Source organism: Podarcis filfolensis (genome assembly GCF_964270895.1).
Source record: "Podarcis filfolensis genome assembly, chromosome: 3".
Lineage (NCBI taxonomy): Eukaryota > Metazoa > Chordata > Lepidosauria > Squamata > Lacertidae > Podarcis > Podarcis filfolensis.
Window position 1 is genome coordinate 26,723,073 of NC_139606.1, and position 24,674 is coordinate 26,747,746.

The 24,674-nt window shown below is 39.4% G+C and overlaps 1 protein-coding gene across 4 annotated transcripts in view; it reads left to right on the plus strand.

Annotated features, from left to right (window-relative positions):
- The window catches only part of SNTG2 (syntrophin gamma 2), a 203,763-nt gene that overhangs the window by 160,384 nt on the left and 18,705 nt on the right, over positions 1 to 24,674 (plus strand). For 3 of the 4 annotated variants that reach the window (XM_083607296.1, XM_083607297.1, XM_083607299.1), the window contains exons 11-13: positions 4,886 to 4,924; positions 11,776 to 11,892; positions 23,860 to 23,931. In XM_083607296.1, coding sequence (XP_083463422.1) covers positions 4,886 to 4,924; positions 11,776 to 11,892; positions 23,860 to 23,931 — 228 coding nt within the window. The remainder of the gene's footprint in view (positions 1 to 4,885; positions 4,925 to 11,775; positions 11,893 to 23,859; positions 23,932 to 24,674) is intronic. The other variant, XM_083607298.1, reaches the window with a different exon arrangement.

The window sequence follows — 24,674 nt, forward strand, 5'->3', positions numbered from 1 at the left end:
CACTTGCATGTCGAGGTCCCCCAAGCCACCCCTAAATAAATCACAATTCACACATAATTTTTGTTTAAGGTTTTTGGCATAATTTTGGCCACAACTTTATTAAAATACATAAATGTGAGTGGTTGCTTAGGCATTGGTTATGACTGCCTGTCCCCAGCCCCAGGACAGAACTGACTTCCGGATTCCAGCAAAAGCCAATAAGGGAAAACAATATTGAGGAGAGAATGGAGCTGGGCACCAGACCCTCACCTCTCCCCGCATGCTCCCAGGAGCTTACGCGGCCCAGGCCCCATTCAGGGGTACGGATGAAAGAATGGCAAGCCCCTGGATTCCCTTAACTGAATTCTCTTGCAGCAGCAGCATTGGAGGGGCAGGCACCGCCAGTCCTTACCCCTCCACCAACCAATTTTTTAACCAATGCCTAACCGCAACCTTACAAGTTGTGACAATTTGCTACGCAGTAGGCAAAAACCAAATGGCACCAGCCAATCAGCCAAATGGACACAATTCCTACAAGGCCCCTGCCCCAAAAGCAGATGACCCCCATGACAGACATAACAAGATCAACGCAATAGCCCTAGATCAGGGAGGGTGGGCAGGTGATCCGATGCACGCAGCAAAAGAGCCCAGTCAGTGCTGCGTGACTTGCTTTTATAACCTTTGGTCCGTCCCCCTAAATGGCAACACCAAAATTTGCCCAGTAACCCAACTGCCCAATCACTGCGGATGGTCATCCATACTAACCCGCCCAGCAACAGAGGGGTGGCCTGTCAGACCCCACCGCAACACGTGCTCTATATGAAGGAGAACACGCTTTTTATGAATAGCAATAGTGAGATGAAGAGTATTTATCATTGCTATGTGCCAGTGAGCTTAAAGGGCCAGAAGCAACCCAAATATTTCTTTATAACTAGCAACAATTGTAAATTTATCTTAATTCGTTGTTACACACACCCAGCAGCTTGGCTTTCTGTTTTAGGAAGAGTGTCATCAAACTGCACTTATTTTTCATGATTAGATGAATTGCAGTCTGATCCTAAACATGTTTGCACAAAAACAAGTCCCTTAAATTTTCAATGAGCCTTTGTGCCAGGTGAGCACGTTCAGGGCTGCAGCCGTAATCTTTTTAAGAAGGTGCTTTGGTTTCTGTGCTCATCAATTATTTATATATCTCCATAAATAATTCAGTAACTGGAGTGAGAAGAGGGTGGGGGGAGAGATTTCTAAAAATATACATTTAGCATATGTTTAAGGCAGGGGTTGTCCCCATTCAAAAAGTTTTATCTTTCCAACATACTGAACATTAGCTCATTTTATTTCCACCGGGCCTTTGTGAACTTGAAACGCCACCTGGGTTGCCTCTTTGTATCTGAAAAACATCCAGCCATCTTTGTTTTTTTTGTTTTGTTTTTGTTTTGTTTTTGCTTTTTAAGGATAAAGTCTGCAGCAGATATGGGCGAGGCGGGGCATGCCACTAATGTAGCAAAAATGCAAAAGATAAAATCAATAGGTGGGAAAGCTGTTTTAAAAAGTTGAATCCAAACCTGTTTTTGAACTAAAAAGTTCTTCCTCCAGGGGAATCGCTCTACAGTTAGACAGATATGAAAACCACATCTTCTAGTTTAGTTTGCTATTCATAAAGGAACTACTGTCTCCAAGCTTGTCTTAGGTCATTGTATTGACTGTAACTTTGCATGCCAGCCATCTTGAGAATGATAAATTTGTGGCCACAGAACAACTGAGTAAACATAAGGACTAGGAAGAGCAATATCTATTTTTAAAAAAAATCAAGAAGAGTTCTAGATGGCGTGCTTCTAGCACTTTAATAATAAAGAGCTTTAGAAAGCTCTTTACGCATGCCTTTTATCTAAGCTTTTCCATGCACAATCACCATATTGTATATAATTTGCTTTCACGTGTTTCTGAAATAAAATACAATACATTAAGATTTCTCCTGAACACAATATGCTGCTATGAGAGAAAGATGAGAGGCAGGAGAAGAGTGCTAAGCACCAGAAAAATATACTATTGACTATATCCAGCTTTCCCCTCCGGTGTAGATTTTTACAGAGTCTACGCTGTAGGGAGCAACTGTATTTGTATTTGGCAATGTTTTTCTCTAATTTGTGCATATTATGGTAGTATTCTCCACTGCTGATAGGATTTTTATTGCCAAGTAAGCAGTTCCAAACCAAAGACTGAGTTTTTATATATATTTTTATAAAATATATATATATATTGCATTTTGTGGGGTTTTTTTTTTTAAAAAAAAGTCACCATGACTTTCTAAGTTCCTCACAAGAAACTGACACATTGACCTTAAATAACCATTAAAATACAGCGATATACATCTGCAATTACTGGTCTATGCGAATGAGGATAATTTGTAGAACAATATCTCCTAACGTATGTGATGTTGGTTATAAATTGGTTGAAAATTTCTTGAATTCTGGTAAAGTTAATGCCAAACTATACATGACACAGGAGATCAATGATCGGAACTCTCAAGGCTGTGTAATAGTAGTAGTAGTAGTAGTAGTAGTAGTAGTAGTAAAAAATAAGTCATTGCAGCCCTTGTGGTTTGGGATCAGCAGTGCTGAGAGAGTGCTAAACACTTTCCCCTTGCTACAACTACCCAAGCCATTATCCCATACTGGTGAAAAGGGGCAGATACAATATTAATTCAAACAGTGTCAACAACAGCTTCTGGCAGGGTGGATTTTGATCTGGGGAAAGGTGCAGTTGGAAAAGGTTTAGACCCCCCCTTCCCCAGTGCTGCTGCCCTGATCCAATTGTTCCCCTTCCCCATGGCTAATTTCAAGTCTCTTAAAATAAGTTGTATTTTAGGCCTTAGTCATATAGTGAAATCATCATCATCCAGTTTTTGCTGCCCAGCAGAGGGCAATTCACACAACTGATGTGAAAAAGTCAGGAGTGGCTTGTTGAAAGAGATTAGGAGATCACTTTCTTCATGTGTATATATATATGTGTATTCGTCATTGCATACAACTTCATGTTGCTGCCAATAACGTCCCTTACTCGTAAGACGTTTGAGAATGAATTAGTGGCATACCATCCAGAAAGTTGCTGTGGGATTCATACATTGCTATCCTATGTAGATTTCCCTGGAAATCAGTTTCACTGGGACTTACTACTGAGTAAACATTATTTATCAAGGTTTCTATACTGCCTCTCTTCAACAGTACCAGGGCAATATAACAACATCACATTAAATACAGTAAAATACATCACAATCTGCAGTAGACCATCCAGATGCTATCCAGACTCAGAATTAACAACCCGCAAAGCTCATAGGACAGGTATCATGTGTTCATGGGGATATTCATTGTAATGGCTGCTCTGCAGTGTCCCTGTGATGAACTGAGTGTCTGTACTTTGTCAAAACGAGGTTAATGTGCATCAGTTACCCCATTTGAAATAAGAGGTAGGCTTGGAACTCTGACTGTAAGATGAATCAGTCTATCTCCAGTCCATATCAGTCTCACAAGTTTTCATTCATAAGTCCGTTCTATCAGTTTTTGCATTATATGCAATATTTTTAAAAAAACAACAGGATTTTTTTTATTTAAACAGGTGTTTTCTCAGAAAATCTGCATTTGTAAATTTATTTTATCCTAAAATACTTGTTTTAATATGCGTTTTATCAAAATAATAATGATCAAACTAACCAAGTACTGCATTGCTAAATTTGAAAAAAGTGCTAAATACAAAGGTCAACTACATTCAGATCCGCACATTAGTACAGGTTAGTTCATATTGGAATTTGCAAATAAAAATGAATTCCTTAAGCTACCCTAGTAATAGGTAGATTCTGTAGCAGTTCTCATGGTTGTGCAGCAGCAAATCTTTTTTTACATGCAACTATCTAGTGTGAGGTATAAAACAGACCTTCTGTGAATGGAAGATGCCCTTTTAGATGCAGAAGGGCAGTTTTGGATTTTACCTGCCAGTTCAGGTGCTCCAAGACTCTTTTCCACAATAGCCTCAACATGCAAGGCTTTTAACTAACTGGGTGATCAGTGATGGCTGCTTTTATCACTCTTGTCCAATGGTACTGCGTTTTAGACTGCTTCTCTTGTTAGAGTACTGTTGTTTATATTATATTTTATGTGATTGCTTAATTGTAGACTGCTTTGGCTATTTTAATAGAAAAGTGATGTATAAATATTTAAAACACAATAAATATATAAAAAGCTGTGCAAGCATTTTTATGAAAGTGATTATTCATACTTGGCAGTATAATTCTCCAGTGGTCCCCATAGTACAGTACAGGTTTTTAGTTATTTCGAGAGGGACCCCTGAAGGCAGAAAAATTTTAAGGATCTGATTCAAAGTGTGTTTAATGTTCCACATCACTGAAATCAATAGGACATTTTTTTTCCTTGCTCACAGAAGTTTCCAGAGGGTTATGCTTGCTGCAAATTTCTCTAGGAATTTGAGTTACAGTACTGCTTAAAAACAAGAGACACTTATGGTTTATATACAGTTATATTGTATCTTTCCACAGTTGAGCATCAGTGATAAAGTAAAAGTAAATGAACAACCAGATGAAAATGATTAAAAAAACACACCTATGAATACCTTGTTCAAATGATTTGCTGAGCTGAGGAATGTGTGATATGAGTAAATTAAAGAGTGAACAGCGCCTTTAGTCTCCCCCACCCCTCCCATGAGGATATAATGTACAAAGCTATAGGTTGTTGTTGTTTTTTAATTTTATGTCTCTAATGTGAATATAGTATGTTTGCATCCTAGTTTGCAATGTAGATGACACTCTACAGTCAAACTCTAGCTATATACAAAACATGTAAGATACAGTCTGATTTATTATGAAATGGCAGCTATATCTCTTCTTTTTTTGCAGATGAAGATGGCAAATAAATGCTGTTCTCCCTCAGATCAGGTATGATAATTTACTTTGGCTATTGCTAAAAGTCTGCCATTTCACTTCCGCCTTCCAATTAGTCACCAAAAAAAAAAAAAAAGGAGCACATGTAAGCCAAAGTTCAGCACTTCCAAAAGACCCTGATGCCAGTAGGAAAACTGAGCACATTTGCACATTGTTTTCACTGAAATAAATTAATGACAGAAGAATTTAACTTTGCTTGGACCATGCCAAAAGTTATCTTTTTGCAAGTTGCATAGCAGCGGACACATGTAACTGAAAGCTCTATATAAGCATTCCTTAAGGGAAAGCATGTTTTATTATCTGATATTCCATCTGTCAAAACAGATTTCAACAATTAGTAGAGGACCCAGGTTAGAATTTTGGAAGTTTTCAGAATCACAGCTGACAGTGGTGATAGGGAAGCAACTGTATGATGTAATATGCAGTTAATTAGCTTGCTCTGCAAATGATCGTGTCCATTAAGGTGTTTTCAAAACATTTCTCTTCCTAGTTGCCTGGTAGTCTTCCATCCCAGTCAACCAAGCATAAACCACAACCTTGCCATTGGCATGTGGAAGGCAGGCTGCAGAGATTTTGCACTCAGGAGACCAAAAGGTGTTAAGCAAGGGCTAACAGAAAGAGGGTGACTAATAGAAAGTGGCAGCCGAGAAGAAGAATCCAGCCTACTTCTCTCTGTTTCCTAACACTGCTCTTTCTTGCAGCTTTGTGATGACAAGGTCCCCTGCTTTTCCTCCAACAACTAAGAATATTTCAGAGCTTCCACCCAGCACTTTATTGTGAATTGAGTGTTGCTCATGGGTTGCAAGATTTGTGTAGCGTCCCCATTATAACTTCATCAAAATCCCATCCCATATTACTGCTTCCTAATTTAATAGAATTTTTACTAGTTTCCAAATGGCTTGTCATCCCTCAGGAGATTGACACCTAGACTTTTTGGAAAGGAAAATCCAGGGAGGTGGGAAAGATGATGCACATGATGCAAAGTGTGTGAACGTCTTTCCAGATATTTATTTAATATAATGTGTTCAACACATGCAGTTGACTTCCGTAGCACACTTGGTTGATCAAGAAAAACAATAATTTCTAGATCAAGAAAATGCAAGGCTGATCTCTCATGGGTGTTCTCAACCATAAGATTAATATGGTATTGATTTGTCTTATAATATCATATTTTAACTAAAGCAAACTATTGATTGTGAGGATTTTTGTGTGCATGTGCATGCCAGCTTGTGTCTTGCAGCAGGAGAAAGGTAGGATATACTGTATTTACTCAAATCTAACGCTCACCTTTTTTGGCCAAATTACGTTGCAAAAATTAAGGTATGCATTAGATTCGATGGCACATTTACATTTGCCAGCAAATACTTTTTGGGGTTTCAAGGTTCTGAAAATTGAGGTGCACATTAGAGTCGATGGCTCATTAGACTTGAGTAAATACAGTAGATGAAATGAAATAGAGAAATAGATTCAGTGAATTTGTCTACTATAGCCAACCTCCATACATAAGGAGGAAGGTTTCCAATTAAATTTAGAGTCCCAGCTATTTTCTTTTTAGAAATTAACTAGTGAATCTTTATGAGTGTGCTATTAGTGCAGTTTGTGAATCGTTGATATCAATTATAGTAGCATGGAATATCCAAAGAAAGTAAGAAGGCACATAGACATGTGCAGCATGTGTCACTGACGTACCTCTACAATTAGATAACAAATGGCAGGCACTGTGAGCAGTCAGAGACATTAATGAGCTGTTGAAATATAGGAAGCAAAAATGAGACACAGTTCTTGCATCTGTGCATACCATTAATACCAAAAGCGGGGCTCATTCACACTGATAATACACCCATCTTCCCCTAGATGGGAGATGCACAATTCTCTGCTTCAATTAATTACATATGAAAGCACTGGAAGCAAGACTTGGAACTTGCTTTCATTCACATCAAGGCTGTAGCTTAGTGTGGTGAGCCTATAAGATATGCCCATCTAATGCACCAGTCTGTTTACATAGTGGTCAGCCATAGTGGGAAACCCACAAGAGAGCAAAGAGTGCAGTGGAACTCTCCCACTCATGCTCCCCAACAACTGACATTCAGAGATAATAATAGCACCATTATATGATTACTACTAGCTGTTGATAGTCTTATTATCCGTAGAGTTATCTAATCCCCTTTTGAAACCATCCAAGTTGGCAGCCTTCACTATCTCTAGTAGCAACAGATCCCATAGTTTAACTACTTGCTGTGTATCCATGGGACAATGTCCTGGGTTCAACCATTCCTGGTAAGCCTGGGAAAGACTCTGCCTAGACATCTGAAGAGCCACTGCCTGACTGTGTAGATATTATTGAGCAAATCAAGCGATGGTCTGACACAGTTTATTTCTTACAGGCAACATCACAAAGGATTAGGTATCAATGACTGTTCTGCTCCACTAACATAGACAATATGTCCATGTCTACTAGTTGCTAGGAATCACAAATTGGGGGATACTATTGCAATCAGGTCTTGCTTGGACTGATCCAGCAGTGCTCTTCTTATGTTCTTAAAACAGCTTTCTATGTTCTTTCCATTCATATCTGAAATTACCCCTCTTTTTAATGTAACATGTGCTTTGCCTTTGCTGCAAAATTCATTCCAGACATTTGGAAAGGACTGATTCAGCTAAGCCATTTTTTGTTGTAATGATTCTTTGAGACGTTTGTTTGTTTGTTTGTTTGTTTGTTTGTTTGTTTGTTTGTTTGTTTGAAGGCTCATATATTTGCCTCAGTGTGAAAATGAAATGTCAGCCCCATAGCATAAGCTTGTACATCATCTAGTTGGAACTTGTAGAAAGTTAACCATTCCTGCTCTCCAAATATTAGCACTTTTCGAGTCTGCCTTGTATAATTTATCAAAATGTTCAGAACACTGAAAGCACTTAACGCTGTGTTATTTTTTGAGGCAGCTAGATTTGTGACTCAATTTCTAAACACACACACACATCAATGGATCAATGGTTTTCTTTATGAAGCATTAAGGATTGTCTCCAACAAAGTTGTCACCTTCACACCAGGGCTTCTGCTTGGGCAATAAAATTTCCCCTCCCTCTCATCTCCCCATGGGTCCCATGTGACTCCCAATCTTCTCCAGAGGGTTGAGGGAACCCCAAAATAAATTTGGGGAGCAAGCAGGGGAATGAGAGAGGGGGCATTTCTGTTGCACAAATGGGACAGCTTCGCTGGATAAGTGATATAACCATAAATGTGATGGTGCTATTTATGCAGAGGACACACACGCACACCCATCTATTCTTTTAGCTTAAAATGAATTTTCCTCTCATTGCTTTATGGGAAGTCTAAAGTGAGGTTTTTAATCGACTTAATATGAACTACTAGCCTGGTGTCAATCCAGTTTTATTACTATAGTATTTTGAAGTATGTTCAGAGATTGAAAAAACAGATTTGTAATGGTTGGCTGGGCACTTGTATTCTATATATTGGAAATAAGATATCTCACTGTAGAGAAGCAGATTTTTTTATTTTTTTTTTTAAAAAGCTCTTGCTTAGACCCACCCTACATTACCAACCGAAATCAAATTCTAAATATAATTAACTGCATTTGCTCACATTAATTGCTTTCTGTTCTTGCCTGTCCTGCCTTTGCCTGTCCGCAGCAATTATAGTGGCCACTTATGCATAATAAAAAGAATGTTTCTCCATCAAAAAAGATGAATAGATGATACAGGTTTGCATAAAATCTGCATATACATACTTAGAAATTATCAATAGCATTTAAATAGAAATGCAAAACAGCTCCCATAACTAGATGACCCAAGTGCCTTTTCAGTCCGCTGCCCCTGTTGCCCCTTCTTACTGTTCTTTAACTTCAAGCCAGGCTTGAACCGGATAGCCCTTCAAAGAGAGGACTCTTCTCTATAAAGTAAGACACATGGTCACCCTACCAGCAGTCAGATTCTAGATTGTAAGCTTGCTGGGGCAAGGAAGAGCTTGTTTTCTCAAGGAATGTATTGCAAGGTTAAAACAGTGCTAAGTGAAGGGTGGGAGATGATAGATAAATGATAGATAGATAGATAGATAGATAGATAGATAGATAGATGATAGATAGATATAGATAGATGATGATAGATATTATGCAACACATTTTGATGGAGAAGGCTGGTGATAACTTATGGAAGAGCAGTTGATATGCTTTGTGTGCAATAAGTTATGTAGCTCTAGAAACTTAGCAGTTGCAGTATTAGTAATTTGCTCACCGAATCTATGATTTTGAAGTATTTAAAATAGCCCATCATATAATTTGCATGCTAATGCAATGGCAGTCCTCACTGCCAGATGAAGATCTTGAACTCCCAGCACAGTTTCTGCCAAAGTATCAAATGCATACATCAGATGTATGTATGCATACACAGGCAAGGCACAGGTTACAAAGTGCAGCAGGTGGAGAGGCGATATAGATACATGGCTAATCACAATCTAAAGCATTGTTCCAGCAAGCAACATATCCCCTGCACCTTCCTTTCGAAGAACAGGACCAAGGCAAGCAAGCAGACATTCCTTCAAGTAGCTTAGGCTTGCAAAGTTTGTTTGCTGGCACTAACACCTCTGTTTCCATGGAGGTGGGAATTGGTGCCAATTTGGCATTCAGTTTGCCAGAGGAGGTGGTGTCAGGGTGTGTCTGGTGTCACAGAGGCAGAACACTCTTTTGCCAATCTGCTTAGTCCCTCCCCTGGATCCAACTCTCAATTTCTTGGACTACTGGCCTCTTCCTCCCCAAACTCAGACACTTCTTGGGGTCCCAGTTTCACCGCTGGCATCCCACTATGATCCTTCCCAGGGTTGTTCAGCTCCAACTCCCTGAACTCTTCCCATTCCTCATCAGGATCCAACCATCCCCCTCCATGATATCTCCAACGGGAATCATGACTGCTAACTTTCTTTAGAACTTCAGGCAACCTGGCAAGTTTATTAGAGTAATCGCGAGTTTTAATTGCCATTTACTTATTCATGTGAGACACGCAAGATTTCAGAAGGGCAAAATCTGCTCCAGCTTCACTTTTCTCGGTTTCCTCCTCCCTTGTATATAATTGCTGTCACCAACTGCTCATTTGTATTTGAATAAATAGACCAAACAAGCCACCCTAAGATGCCTGAAGCTACAACTTTCTTTGCCTTCTTAATTTTTTATTGCAACACGACACACAATGGCATATCTTACTCCTAGTGAAGTCATTGTTCCCGTTTTCAGCTGCAACCCTGCCAGCCTACATATTATGTTTGTGAAATGCCTATTTCTTCTTCATTTTTATGCTCAGCAGTTTGCCTTCCCTATATTTATTATAATACTTATAATCTCCAAAATAAATTTTACATAAAATCGAGGCTCATGTTTTTGTTCGGTCTTTACAGTATCTCTATGCCCTTTTCGGTGCTTTTTTTAAAAAAAGGATAAATAGCAATTCATATGCAGAGGATGTCACTGAAGGGGTATTAACATAATGTATTGTTTTGTTTAATCATGGAGATAGCAGTGCAATCTTCTACATGTGTACTCCGAAGTAGGCCTCGTTGAGCTTAATGGGACTTACTTCTGGGTTAGCAAGTTTAAGATTGCAGATATCCTAAAATCTCTTCATGGAACGCCACTTTCATATTTATTTATTATTTATATAATGGATTTATACACCTTTCTTCTTGAACACATTATAAAGGAGCCTTAAAAACTCCCCATAAAGCAATAGTTCATGGTTCTTCATACCTGCAGAGTTTTCCCCTTGAAGTGTATGCATTTCAAGCATAGCTACTACTTTGAAGAATAAGGGGATTGTTGTTTTTCAATTATTAATATGAGTTGTTATTAATAGCTGGATAAGGAGTGAAGCTTGGATCAAAATTTGCCTTGCACCAATGAAAATGAATTTGTGCTTGTGCAACCACGTGATCCTTACAGTTTCCACTGATTCCCCCATCCCATGCCATGCCCCATGCCATTCTAGAGGACCCCTGCTTCTCAGGAGTGGCTTTTAAGTGTGTAGGGAATGCCCTACTCTGTGAGTAAAATGTTAAATGGAGTTCTCTGGACCTGACTCATAATCTTTCGGTGAGAAATATATATTTACTCCATGGTTTTATATAATATTAACTTTGTAATTTACACTTAGTTTACTTGCTGTATATTCCTTATGATCTGATAAATGTTGATGCTCTTCAGACCGCAGGAGAGCATGACATAGCAGTTGCTTTAAAATAGATAATTCTTTACAAACAAGGTTACGTTAGCGATATAGGACTTGCCCATATAGCTATCCCATGAATATATGGCATTGTCCTGCCCTTGAATCAAGAGCCATTCATCAATCCATCTTGCTTCTTTAACTGGAAGCAGATCTACCAAGTTTTGGTCAAGTCTTTCCCAGTCCTACTGTTTGAGATGCCTAATGATAGATCTTGGAGATTAAACCTAGGATCTTCTGCATGCAGAGCATGTCCTCTGTCACTGAACGATGGCTATGACATATGTACATATTCTCAAATCCTTGTGGATATTTTTGCACATTGCTCAGTTTTTGACAGATGTGCTGCTATGCGCATACATCAAATTATGTACTTTATTAAACATTGTTCAGCTTCTATGTGCAATGACTTTCAGCAGCTAGTTTTAGCGACACCAGAAAGAACCAGGGTGCTCTATAGATTGCATAAGTTGAGGGTTTGCACATTAGAGACCTTAGAGCATTGGTGTGCCCATTGTGCTTTCTTCTTCCATTGTAGAAGTGATGGTCAGCAGGATTATGTAATATATAACTTCTGGTAGACTGAGTTGAAATTCATTTTCAAAGATTTTATTCTGCAGGTCATTCATATGGGGTGGGTGAATGAGAGGCTCCAGGGCGCAGATTCCCCTCAGCTCTATAAATTCAAGTTCCTGGCATTGAAGGGTTCGTCATTCTACATATTCAGCACGCCACCGGTAAGCAACCTTTTCGCATGCGATTGTTATTGAAATTCTTTTTGTTGGAACAGAAAATGACCCTTCCTATTGAATAATGAAGCACAGTGGAATTTACAAAAGGATGTTCACAACAACTCTTTCAGACACTGTTAATCTTTCTCTCCCATGCATAAAACATGGAGATCACTGGGAGCAGGACTTATTCAGGGCTTTAATAATGTCATCAGGGCTTTCTTTGCTTTTTGGGCCAAAGTTGAGGCCCAGGTGGCCTGATGCAGGTACCTAAAGCATCACTAGCTAACTAATAAATTATAATTGTAGCAGGTTTGTGGTAGATGTGATAGCATGAGATATTAGGAGCAGGAGTACAATTGCATGGTGACTTCTGAATGAGCAGTAGGGCCTTTTGACCCTTTTCCTCTACAATCCACGTCTCTGGAGAAAAAGGTCACAAGCCTTGGTGCTCATTCAAAATCTATCTAGAACCCATCCTGAAACCAGAGTCTCTTGGACAAAATTTTCTTTCGCCACCATATTTAGAATGCAGTCTTGCATTTTTAGTTACAGCCACTTTTGACAACCAGAAGGCTACAGGTTCCCTACTTCATGCTTTAGGCGCACGCGCGCGCACACACACACACACACACACCAAGATGATGCATGGAGATGGAATGGCAAACAATTTAGTGGTGTGGGATCTGGCGCAAGATACTGATTTCTTTACTTAACATAAAGGATAGGGAAGTATTTAGTTACAACAATATAATATGACGCTGAAGGGAAAAAATGACACGTGGAACTTCCACCCGCTTCTTTTTAAAAAAATCCTGGTAACAAGATTGTCTTACGAACAGTACCAAATCCTTTGCTTGAAAAACCCAGTTTTGTTAGTTAAGGAAGATAAGGGAATTATACAAAGCAATAATTTATAACAACATGCCTATTTTGCACATATTTATGTAACCTCCATAGTTTATTCTTAATCTGATAGTTGATATTTTGAAACTTGGAATTTGAAAGTCAGTGTGTTGTGGTGTCAGGAGGTCGAATTTTCACACAATTTGCCAATCTTGTGTTTTTAAGTGCAAGATGTTGACTGTCAAAACGTGTTGGCAGTTCCTTTGGCTCCTTATAAAAAGGTGTGCCCATCACAAAAAGCAACATTGTCATTATCACTAATTAGCATTGCTAATTTGAAGTTGTTGTTAATCACTTCCTAAATGTGAATAGACTGTGAACACTAAAAATGAGTATGGTAGAATAAGTTTATTTGACTGGTACAAACTACCATATTGCAATTACAACCTTTGGGCTGTATGCAGATGATTAGCATATCCAATATGTCTATTAAGACCAGGTTTTCAGCTTAGTGATAAGTTGTAATTCAGCAACTTCTCTTTCAAGTCTGTTTCTGAAATACTTTTGCAATAAGACAGCTGCTTTGAGATCTTGTATTGAATGTCCTGGGAGATTGAAGTGTTCTTCTACTGGCTTCTCTGTCTTGTGATTCCTGATGTCAGATTTATGTCCATTTATCCTTTGGCGTAGGGTTTGGCCTGTTTGTCCAGTATAGAGAGCTGAAGGGCACTGCTGGCATTTGATGGCATACACAATGTTAGAAGATGAGCAATTAAATAGGCCTGAGATGGTATGTTTGGTGTTGTTGGGTCCAGTGATGGTGTTGTCTGGGTGTATGGGGCAGCAAAGTTGGCATCTGGGTTTATTGCAGGCTCTGGTACCAGTATCCATGTTAAGTCTGCTTGCTGTATTATTGTGGGTGAGGAGTTGCATTTCATGTTATTGGGCAACACTACCATCTTCATATTTTTTTCTGTGAAGAGCCTCCAAATATGTGTCTGTCTAAACTTTGTGGTAGGGCAGCAAAGGACAGTGGGCACCCATCTCCACTTAAGAGCTTCCAAGGACATTTGACCGACTATTATTATAGAGACAAAATGCATTTGTTTATTCATAGGCATTGAGAGTTGATCCTTCACCATGCTGTTCCAGGAACAGAATATTAGCAAGTGGGTAGTAGTTACCGTATTTTTCGCTCTCTAAGACGCACTTTTTCCCTCCTAAAAAGTAAGGGGAAATGTGTATGCGTCTTATGGAGCAAATGCAGGCTCCATGGCTTCAGCGCATGGACAGCAGTACATCCAAGTGTTAAGTACCGCATTTTTCGCTCTATAAGACACACCCAACCATAAGACGCACCTAGTTTTAGAGGAGGAGAACAAGAAAAAAAATATTCTCTTCCTCTTTGCGCAGCGCCCCTTCAGCGAAGCGGCAGGAGAAGCAGAGCCCCTTCCATTTCTCCTCCCGCTTTGCTGAAGGGGCGCTGCGCAGAGAGGGAAAGCTGCGCAGCGCCTCTCCAGTGAAGCGAAGCCAGGAGAGCAAGAGGGATCGGTGTGCACCGACCCCTCTTGCTCTCCTGGCTTCAGCGAAAGCAACGCGAAGCAGCGGGAGTGCTCCCGCTGTGCTTCGGAGGCTTTGCGTTGCTTTCGCTGAAGCCATGGAGCCTGCATTTGCTCCATAAGACGCATACACATTTCCCCTTACTTTTTAGGAGGGGAAAAGTGCGTCTTAGAGAGCTGGACTCAGGGCCCTGCTTATTATGGGCTTCCCAGAGGCATCTGGCTGGCCATTGTGACAACAGGATATTAGACTAGATGGGCCTCTGGCCTGGATCCAGTAGGTCAGAGGCAGTAACACTTCTAAATACCAGGTGCTGGAAAGTACAGAGATTTCTCTTGTGCTCCTGTCCTTGTTGGGTTCTTCTCGTAGGCCTCTGGTCGGTTACTGTGAGATCAGGATGCTGGACAAGACGGGCCATTTGTCTCATCCAGGAGACCGTTCTTATGTCCCTACTTTTAACGTTTTCATGTAACAGTTTGGTAAAGAGAGAAGGAAGCACCCTAAGCGTTTTGAAACTTTCAAGTCCTGTCTTACCCTTCCCTAGTGAGAGGTGGAGCAAACAGAAGCCTGGCTTCACTTCTCAGCATGTGTTATCGGAGGGCAAACAGAATGCCATGTTCCACAGCTAGTAAGTCGAGATGTTTAAAGGAGAACATTGAACAGAGAATTCTTAGGAGAAACTGGGTAATTCAAGTCATACCCTTTGATTGCCAAGCATCTATGGGTGAGTGAGACAAGAGCTACCAGTGAACAGTTATACTCACTGACAACAAAAGGTAAAATATAGCAAGCCATGTGCCTCCCTTTCATAGCATATAACTGACAGAGTTCAAATAGCGATGGAAGAAATTTGACCTCTTGAACACAATTACACACTATGTGGGTTTGCAGCTTCATAGTCATTTCTCTTCATCAGTGCATACCGACACACAGATCAATGTAGAGGACAAAAACAGGATTGTGACCCAATCCTAACAGCTCGCAGAACTGAAAAAACAGGTGCTGTAGGAATTTTCCAAAAAACTTTGGAACGCCAACTTTGCTTTTGCATTGTTATATTACATGCACATATTCCGATGAACATGTTCAGAATTGTATCGGAGCAGCTTGATTTAAAACCAGACAGTTAACAACTGTTTTCAATCAAGATGAAAGGCTTACTTAAACCATCGATTTCATGAAGTTTCCAAACACTGGCATTCCAAGCATGCATACAACACTGGTTGTGAAAACTATTAAGACAGCTTGGTTTGTGACTAAATAGAAAGTTTATTGTGAGTTTCCACAATGCACATCCCTTTTTTGAACCATCGTTTTTGTAAGATTCATGTGTTCAACCTCAGTTCTTCTAATACAGCCTCTAATACAGCTACACTCATAGCTTCAACCTTACAAAATAATATTTCTAATTTTATTAGAAGGAGACAAAGTTGTTTATGCACTGCTACCCTATTTGCCATAATAATGAATTGCTGAGTCATAAACAAATTTGTCATTTTGATTAGAATACTTGCATTAAGATACATTTTAAAGGTTTTATTTTACTCATATTTCTTTTTTGCTATAAAAACCACGAGCACCTCAGCAGGAGGTGTGCTTTTAAATAAGGTTTTGTTGCACTGCTCATTTTGATTCAAAAACTAGTTACTTGGCATTCCATAAGATGATGGGGTTGCCTTTAGTCATGCAAAACCTTGTGCATTGCTTAGTTCAGGTCAGTAATATTAAGCCGCTGATCCAGAGATTTACGTATGCTTACGATGACTATCTAAGGGTCCATTCCCCCCCCCCAGACACCACTGATGTGCTAGGCAATGGAAAGTGTGGGGGGTGACATTTTTGGGGCATAGGCCCAAACTCCACTTTGGACACATGGACACACTAAAAACACCCCCTAAAAATGAAACAGACAACTGTATGACTGAAAAACTACCATGAATGTCAGGTCTAAACTGTGAGCCACATTTTGTTCAGCCCCCATTTTGTGGGCTGGGAAAATGGAAAATAGCTATATGGCTTTTCCCTGTGATAATCAGATCCACCCCCTTGAAAAAGGAGAGACAAAAACACTTCAGAAAGTACTGTACCGACCCCCGTCTTTTGCCAGATGGAAAATGTGGGGTTTAATTTACTTGTTTACATATTTATAATCCACACTTTCATAAAAATGTGTCAGTACAGCATATAAGAATGAAATCAGCATAAAGCATCCGTAAAAAACATCAATAAAACATCATTAAATGCTGATTGGTTAAAATAGAGAAAATTCATATTGCCTGTCTAAACAATGTAGTTTTCAAAATTACACGAATTTTCACAAAATGATGGGCCAAACAGTCAGAAGGCCTCTGTTGCCTAAAGAGTCCCATCCTTACCAGCAGGATGATCAGAAAAGCTCTGCTGGATGATTACTTGAGGATGCAGTAGACATTAGGCCCCCAAATACATGCGATTTTAACCCCATGGACCCAAGATTATTGGGAGTCTTAGGCCTGTACCTTGTCTGGGTTTTTTTCTTGTACTGAACAACCAGGACACCAATCTGGTTCTAGGAGTTAAAACACCATCCTTACTATTTCAGTAGAGAAAAATTAGCAACCAGCATCCTCATATCAAGCTCCCAACCACCCAAAATAGGAGGGATCTTGCAGAATCCTCATAGATAGGTGTGCCTGCACCTAATGCTATATTGTGGAATCTGTTGGGAATCTGATGTGAGATACAGCAGAAGTTGCCCCCAGTTCCAGTCACTACACAGAGGCAGCTTAAGGTCCAAAATAGTTTATTGCTGCAGAAGATAAGGCTTCAGTAATACAGTTCCACATGTTGGTATATACAGACAGCTTATATGTGAAAATATATCTGCTTCAGCAGTTCAAGACATAACACAGATTCCTATTCATAGGCCGATTAATAAGCTGACATGCCATAATCACTTATATAGATGGCACTGACCTTGCATCTATTGGATTATCTTATACAGTGGTACCTCGGGTTACAGATGCTTCAGGTTACAGACTCCGCTAACCCAGAAATAGTACCTCGGGTTAAGAACTTTGCTTCAGGATGAGAACAGAAATCATGCTCTGGCGGCACGGCAGCAGCGGGAGGCCCCATTAGCTAAAGTGGTGCTTCAGGTTAAGAACAATTTCAGGTTACGAACGGACCTCCAGAACGAATTAAGTTCTTAACCCGAGGTACCACTGTGATTTGTGCCCATGCAGAAAATTCACTCCTCCTTCTATGTCCAGTTTCTCCAACAGAATCTCTATTGCTGGAAGAGGGCCTCACCTTTCAGTCTTGTTCCAGGAGCATTTCTCCTCATTTAGACTCTTGAAGCTGATACTCTCCCCCCCCCACCTCTGCACTCTGCTGAAGTTATTTGAGTTTCTTCCTCTTCCTGTGCTTCTATCCCCTTGACCTTTGGCCACCTTGCACCCATCAGGGTTACCAGCACACTGTTCCCTCAAATCCATCTTCTGCTTCCTCATTTCAGTGCAGAGGAAAGCTCTTCACTCCTATGCCTTTCCATGCATAGAATTGTGTTCTGTTGTGTATTTATATATATTCTTGAAAAATTCACTTAACATCAGCATAGACAATCTGGCAACTACATGTCAAAGAAGCCCTTCTTGCGAAGATCAGCACATTCATCAATGCTGAATTATAGGGACAAAGCAGTGTATCAGCACTGTCAATCTAGATGGGTTAAACCAGGTTTTTTTAAAAAGCTAATCTGTTATTCAAGAACTGTAGGAAGACTTCAGCAAATACATTCACTAGAAAGGAAAGACTTAATCCCTTGATCACAATGGTACCTTTTTAGCAAAACTGACATATCAGAAAGCTTTAATCTATTTGCTTGGGTTGTATAGGCTTTGTTGGGTTTGTTTTGTTTGTTTTTATCTACGAAATCTATACTATGAGCAAGATTGCTGAATTTGCTCTTTTATTGTTGGAAATATTTGTTTGGAATATGATCAACTGGTTGGGTGTTTTGTTTTTTTCTTTCCATTTTTCTAATGGGAACAATGATTACTTTAAAATTCAGAGACTTTAGACAGCTGAGTACTCCTAAAAGCATCAAATCCACACAGAGAGATATCTGCAACCCATTAGACACCATTCAAGTACATAAGATTGTACATTTTTAATTTCCCATATTATTTTGCTAAAAGAAGAGTACAAGCAATGAAGCTTTCTCAAGAAAACTAGCACAAGGTGTCTCATTTTCAGTGTGGAAATTAAGTTAATTCCTCTTTTTGCAAGGATTATTTAGCATTTAGATCTAACTATTACTTTTATTTAAAAATAGTTATATCATTTTAAGTAAAATGTTATTAATTTCACTCAGCCTCACTCAGCTGCATAGTTGTACCCCTTCAGTCAAACTTTTGGAATGCCTATGTTGTGGGATTTTGATATATGTGGTGTTCTGATATATGTGGTGTTAGGAGTACAAAATCTGTCAAGTTTAGAGATACCACAATTTTTGCTACCTTTGGGGAAAGTAGTTTAATATATGACAGACTTCATAAATGGCACCCAACAGGCCCCTGTAGGAGTTAAACAACTTTTCAAGGATTGGACAGGTGCAGGCCTTGGCAATTATTTTGTAACTGCAGTTGCTCAAGAGGCTAATTAGGGACTGGAAATTACGTTTTTGCCTTGTTGCTGGCAAAGTCTTTTGAACTATTGTCCTCAAGACTATCGTGTTAAATAAAACAGCAAACAAATGTGATCACAAAAGATTCTCAATAAGCTATTACTAGGCATTTCCCACTTCTAATTCATTTTAATTATGTTTAAATAAATCAGGTGGTAATTAAAGAATTCTGGGAGAGGGGCAAGTCTGTATATCAACTTTCCGTGTTCCAGAATATTAATGCTGGGTGTGTCTTGGAGGAAAACACATTTCCTGATGCAACCCTTACTCTATTATTCCAGAGGACAGGCTCCAGAAGGAAATGGAGACATTCAGAAACACTGGGGAACTCTGGTATGCTAGGGCAATATAGGTTTGGATGATCTGGAAGGGCTGGTCCTGGAAGGGTACTTCCCATGCACTATTAAGCTAAGGTCAAAGGAGTCAGGTTCGGTGACTGTCTGCTCCTTGCATTTTTAGAGTGGGTACAGGACTTCACGTACAATGTCCTTTCCTCTTGGAGCTCTGAGAAGCCAATCAATAGGTGTACAGTGAGGCTTGATTAGACTGGAAGCAGTTTAAGATAGGTTGCTTACACTCTCAGGAGTTCCCACACTGAGGAATAACAAGTGAATCCGCATCCTCCTCCATGACAACGGAGACATTTGGCAGGAAATGGTTTCATTTGCCCTATGCACTGTGTTCTGTACTAGGCTTTCCTTTACCAGGCAAACAAAGCACCTAGACTCAAGGAGTTCAGTGAGCAGACACCTATAACACAGTGAAGAAACTTGGTTCTCCAAAGTACCCAAGGTTATTAAACAGTGTCTCATTTGGACAATATGAATAGGGGTAGTTTCTCTGACGAACCCTAAGCACTTGTGTTCCAGGTTCAAAACAACGAACCTTTCTTAGTCATTTTCTAATACATTGACCATGCAAGTAGACTCTTATTAAATAAGCTAAATTCTATCCTACTCTTGTGCAAACAGACGAACAGACCTTTTCTGCAGTGGCTCCCCTTCTGTGGAATGCTCTCCTCATGGAGGTTCGCCTGCCGCCTTCATTATACACCTTTAGGCACCAGGCAAAAGCGTTCCTATTTAACCAGGCCTTTGGTTGATTTGATAGACATCCTATGCCCTTTTAAAAATGTGTTGTGGGTTGTTGTTGGTTTTCTTTTGATTATGTACTTTGTGGTTTTATATTCTGATTTTATCCTGTGAACCGCCCTGAGACCTACAGGTATAGAGCGTTATATGAATTCAATAAATAATAATAAATTATTATTGTTGCTAAGATTCCGAAACAAGTGTGCCCAGCCTGCACTACTGAATTAAGCCAGGACCACTTTCTCCATTCACTGTCCATTACCACACACACTGCCTTATTAATTTAGAGAAATAATAACATATGACCTTAGTGAAATCAGGGCAGCATTAACAGAATGTTAGTTTAAAAAAAAAACAACCAGGAAAAATAAAGAAGCATTTTTATTTTTATTTTTATTTTGTAAAGGGAGAGAAAGATATATTACTATTTGAAAAGAGCCATTTTAAATTACTTAGGTTTCTTCATTTCTGATTTACAAATGTAAATAGAAGCATTTAGATTAGGGCCACCCATTTCTTCTAAGCGCTTATAGACATTTTGGTAACACTGAAATGTAGTTTTAAGGTCAGCAATTACAATTTTTACAGGTCAGCATTCTTCATTCCACATTTGGTGTGAGTTTTGCCAGTTCATTCCTATCTACTCTTTCTTATCAAAGATTTACAAAATTTTCTTTTACTTAAGGTACTGTAATCCAGTAAATAACTTGTTGATGATTTATTGTACTGAAAAATCTAATATTATGATGGAATAGTTGAAAGTTGATGAATGTTCACAATACAACTGAGCTTAATAGGAATTCAGCAATGTTGAAAATGACTGTCTTTTTAGGTGTCTACAATATCAATAATATGTTGTGACAACATTGTTCAGTTAATTCTGGGGTAATTATTATCATGTTGCAATATTAGCCCTGATTCAGCAACAGCAACCTACTTGTTAGTGGTCAAAAAATTTAAATACTTACACTCACTTCCAACAGAATGCTTGGAAAAACCATTGCAAGTTTGCACTAAACGTGGCAGATACCTATGCTTTGGCTGTCACCTGTTTGTTTGTTTGTTTGTTTGTTTGTTTGTTTGTTTGTTTCCAATAGAACATATTGAAACCAATATGTTCCTGCTACACTAAAGGTTTTCAATGCCAAAGTAAATCCAAGAATACTGTATGACATACCATTATGGATTGGTGCTGTTGACCACTCACTGGAACGCAGCCAATCAAAATCTGTTCGTAAAATCCTGGGTATGCCAAACTGTGTCCCATTATGCAGCCATATGCCTGGAAACCGGACAAGGGCCTATGGAAACTAGAGCATGGTTTATCACCATAAAATTATGGCTACACCTTCCTTTCAAGCCTGACCCCTCTTCTCCAATTTTTCATATGCTGTTGGAATCCCACCGTTCCAAATGGTTAGCTTGTACCAAGAATAAAATTTAAACCATTGGCCTATCATTTGATTTGCGACTTATGCTTCCACTGTTATAAGTATTTCAAGCAATAAAGAGCAGATTTGTAGAGAAGGAATTCCAAATTCTGAGTCGTGCAGCCAAAAAATCTTGCTCTCTGTTGGAGTTAGGGATCTTACGATGTACCAGTGGCCTGGGTACTATTTTATAGTTACAAATGGTATGACATATTTTAGGAAGAAGTCTGCAAATACTGTCAATTTCCTCTTAGATAACATCTCATTGTATTGTGAGCATTTTGCTGCTTGAAAGCCCATAAAATGTCACTCATGTTCTAATGATAACCTTGCACACTGGGATACGCAGACAGTTTCAATATAGCTTTAAGTGTTATACTTTTGGGGTTGCTTTTTTAACACTCAGAATATACTCTGTGCCCTTTGTACCACCCCCAACAATCTTTGCTGCAAAAAGCATGGCAGGCTGCAAGAACATCAGAGAGATAAAAGGAATCCTAAACATAATAGAGGATGGTGAGGAACCCTAAGCTTTTGTTGATAGGGACAAGGAGCAGGGGGTCATTCGTGACCAATTCAGCTCTGGCACCAAGAGCTAAAAGCCAAAGCCATTTTACACAAAGCAAAGAAATGACAGGAAAGGAAAGAACAGCGAAGCAAAAAGGAATGACAGAACCACTTCTTAATAGGAAGGCTGGCAATTCAGCCCACAATCCAGCTGATTGAAAGCAATTGGATTTACGGAAGTTCTTTTCCCTTCACCCAACTCGGGTTAAACATAGCCCTTCAGATTCATTGGATAGCAGATTATTCTCAATAAAAGCAGTGCAAAGGCAAATAACTGGGCCTGTTTCTTTTTCTTTCTTTTTCTTTTGTATTGTTAGGAATTTTGGAAGGGGGTTGCCAGGCCCCTCTACTGCATGAATCCAGCGCGTGTTAAAAGCTAATCAAGCCTTTTAAATCTGGGAAATAGCCAAGCTAGCTTCCTGGTGAGCTGATGGGGGCTTAAGGGGCTCTGTGCAAGATAGTACAATGGGTGGGGACCCCTCCCTCAACAGACAAAGCCAGAGCTTGGGGTTGGAGTTTTGCAGCGATGTGACCTAAAAGTAAAGCGGCAAGCAGGAGAGAAAGTCAAAGCAATATTTGAGAGCTGTGTTGAATCTGAGGCTGCTGCTATGCAAGACACTTTTGGGATGTTAATGCTGTGAATCTCTCCATCATAGGCTCAAGTTGTACATATGTGTAAATAAACCATACATCATAAAGACACCACAGTATCTACTGTGCCTCATTCCAAAAGGAAACATGCCTGGAACCCCTAGAATCTCTCACTGCTCAGCGATCAGGGCAATGTGCAACAGCATCATTGGCTAAAGAAGTCAACTGTCTGTCAGAGCCAACAGTGATGCCTGTATCTGTAATAAAGATCAGATATTCAGTGAAGGGGTTTGGGGGGGTTAATTCCCTCTTCATTAGTTTTTATTATTATTAATTTAATATATTGATTACCTACTTCATTGTAACTATAATCCCAGAGAGGGCTAAGCAAAATACTTTTTAAAAAACACATAATAATGGTATAAATATAATTACAAGGGCAAATGTGGGACTTCTAAATAGCTATTACAATATGTTTTAACTCCATGGCCTCAGCAGTGACTTAAATGGTGTTAGTATAAAAAAATTCCTTAAGCGGTTTTCCTGAGGTTTGTTTCACAGCGTCTCCAACAGATGAAATAAGCTGCTTTTCAAACAAAAGCTTGATCCTGTAAGCCTATATGGGTTTTACGGATTGCTGCAATGCCTCGATTTATCAAAATGTTTTAAGACAATGATGAGTCTCTTCAAATTTACCTCCACATTTGCTGCTAGGTATATACTTGCACCACCTGCTGAACGGAGTTCACTTTTCCCTTATGGCTTTTCCAGAGAGTACTCTATGGGCACATAGCACTGTCATATTGTTAGATCTCAGCAAGTCACAGCCTATTCAGTGGGGAAACAAACTGGGAGCCCTATGTTAAGCAAGTCTGAGTTCCCAAAAGAAAGCAGGGTGCGTGTAATGATACATATTTAAAGCCCAGATATGCTGCCTCCGTGTGATGCATGAAACAGAGTTGCTACAGAAGGAATAGCCATTGTACAATGAATAACTGTTCTCAAATTTCCTGCTTTTAAAAAAATAAAAACAGTATCTATTCTATGTTTGTCTGTTGCTCCAGAGAATGAACACATAGCCTTCAATTAACTAAACAACCAGATTAAAAAAAATAAATACAAGAAATTAAAAGTTTATAGAATAGTAGGAGAATATCTTTTTTTGGCAAAAAGTATTAGACCCAATGTATCTAATAATATATATTTTCTTTTGATATTGCAGGTTAGCACTCTAGACTGGGTACGAGCTGAAAAAACCTATAACCTCTGTGAGGTTCTATTTAAAGTCCACAAGGTAGGTCTCCTGTTAAGTTATGGACTACATTTGGAACGGGAGACTGTGATTTTAAAAATTAAAATAGAATGTGTTCAGATTAATTTTCTTGAATAAGAAATAGTTAGCCAAAACTTAGTCTACATTGGAAAGCTAGTTCCCAGCAATGAACTATTGCCATTATTTGTGTTTGATGATCAGGCCTTGGTTCATTCTGAACAAATGCGGGCAATTCTTAAACCCAATCTAATTTTTATATCAAGGGTAGCCAACATGGTGCTCTTCAGATATGGCTGCAGTATAACTCACAACAGTCCCAGCCAGGAATAATGCGAGTGCATGTTCAACAACATCTGGAAGTACTATGTTGGCTATCCCTATTCAGCACAATCTATTTCATATATAATGTATGGTGGGGGAAGTAAGATTGCCGCTTTCAGATGATGTTCCTGTGCATAGCTTAGTGGTATAACGACTATTTTGCATGCATAAGGTTCAAGATTTTCTGCCTAACATCTCATGTGAAAATAATTTCAGGTAATAGGGCTGACTGACATCCAGGAGGGATGCTTCCACCACAAGGCTGGATGAAACAAAGGTCTTCCAGTGGAAGGCAACTTCTAAGGCATGGCTTTGTGCTGGTTCCTGTCCCGTCTTCATGACTTCCTCCAGAAGGCGTGGCTTGGGGAATGTTACCACCCATGCTGTTTTAATACTTGAGCGAAATTATATGGAGTTTTGGAATGTGTTGCCCTCAGTATGCT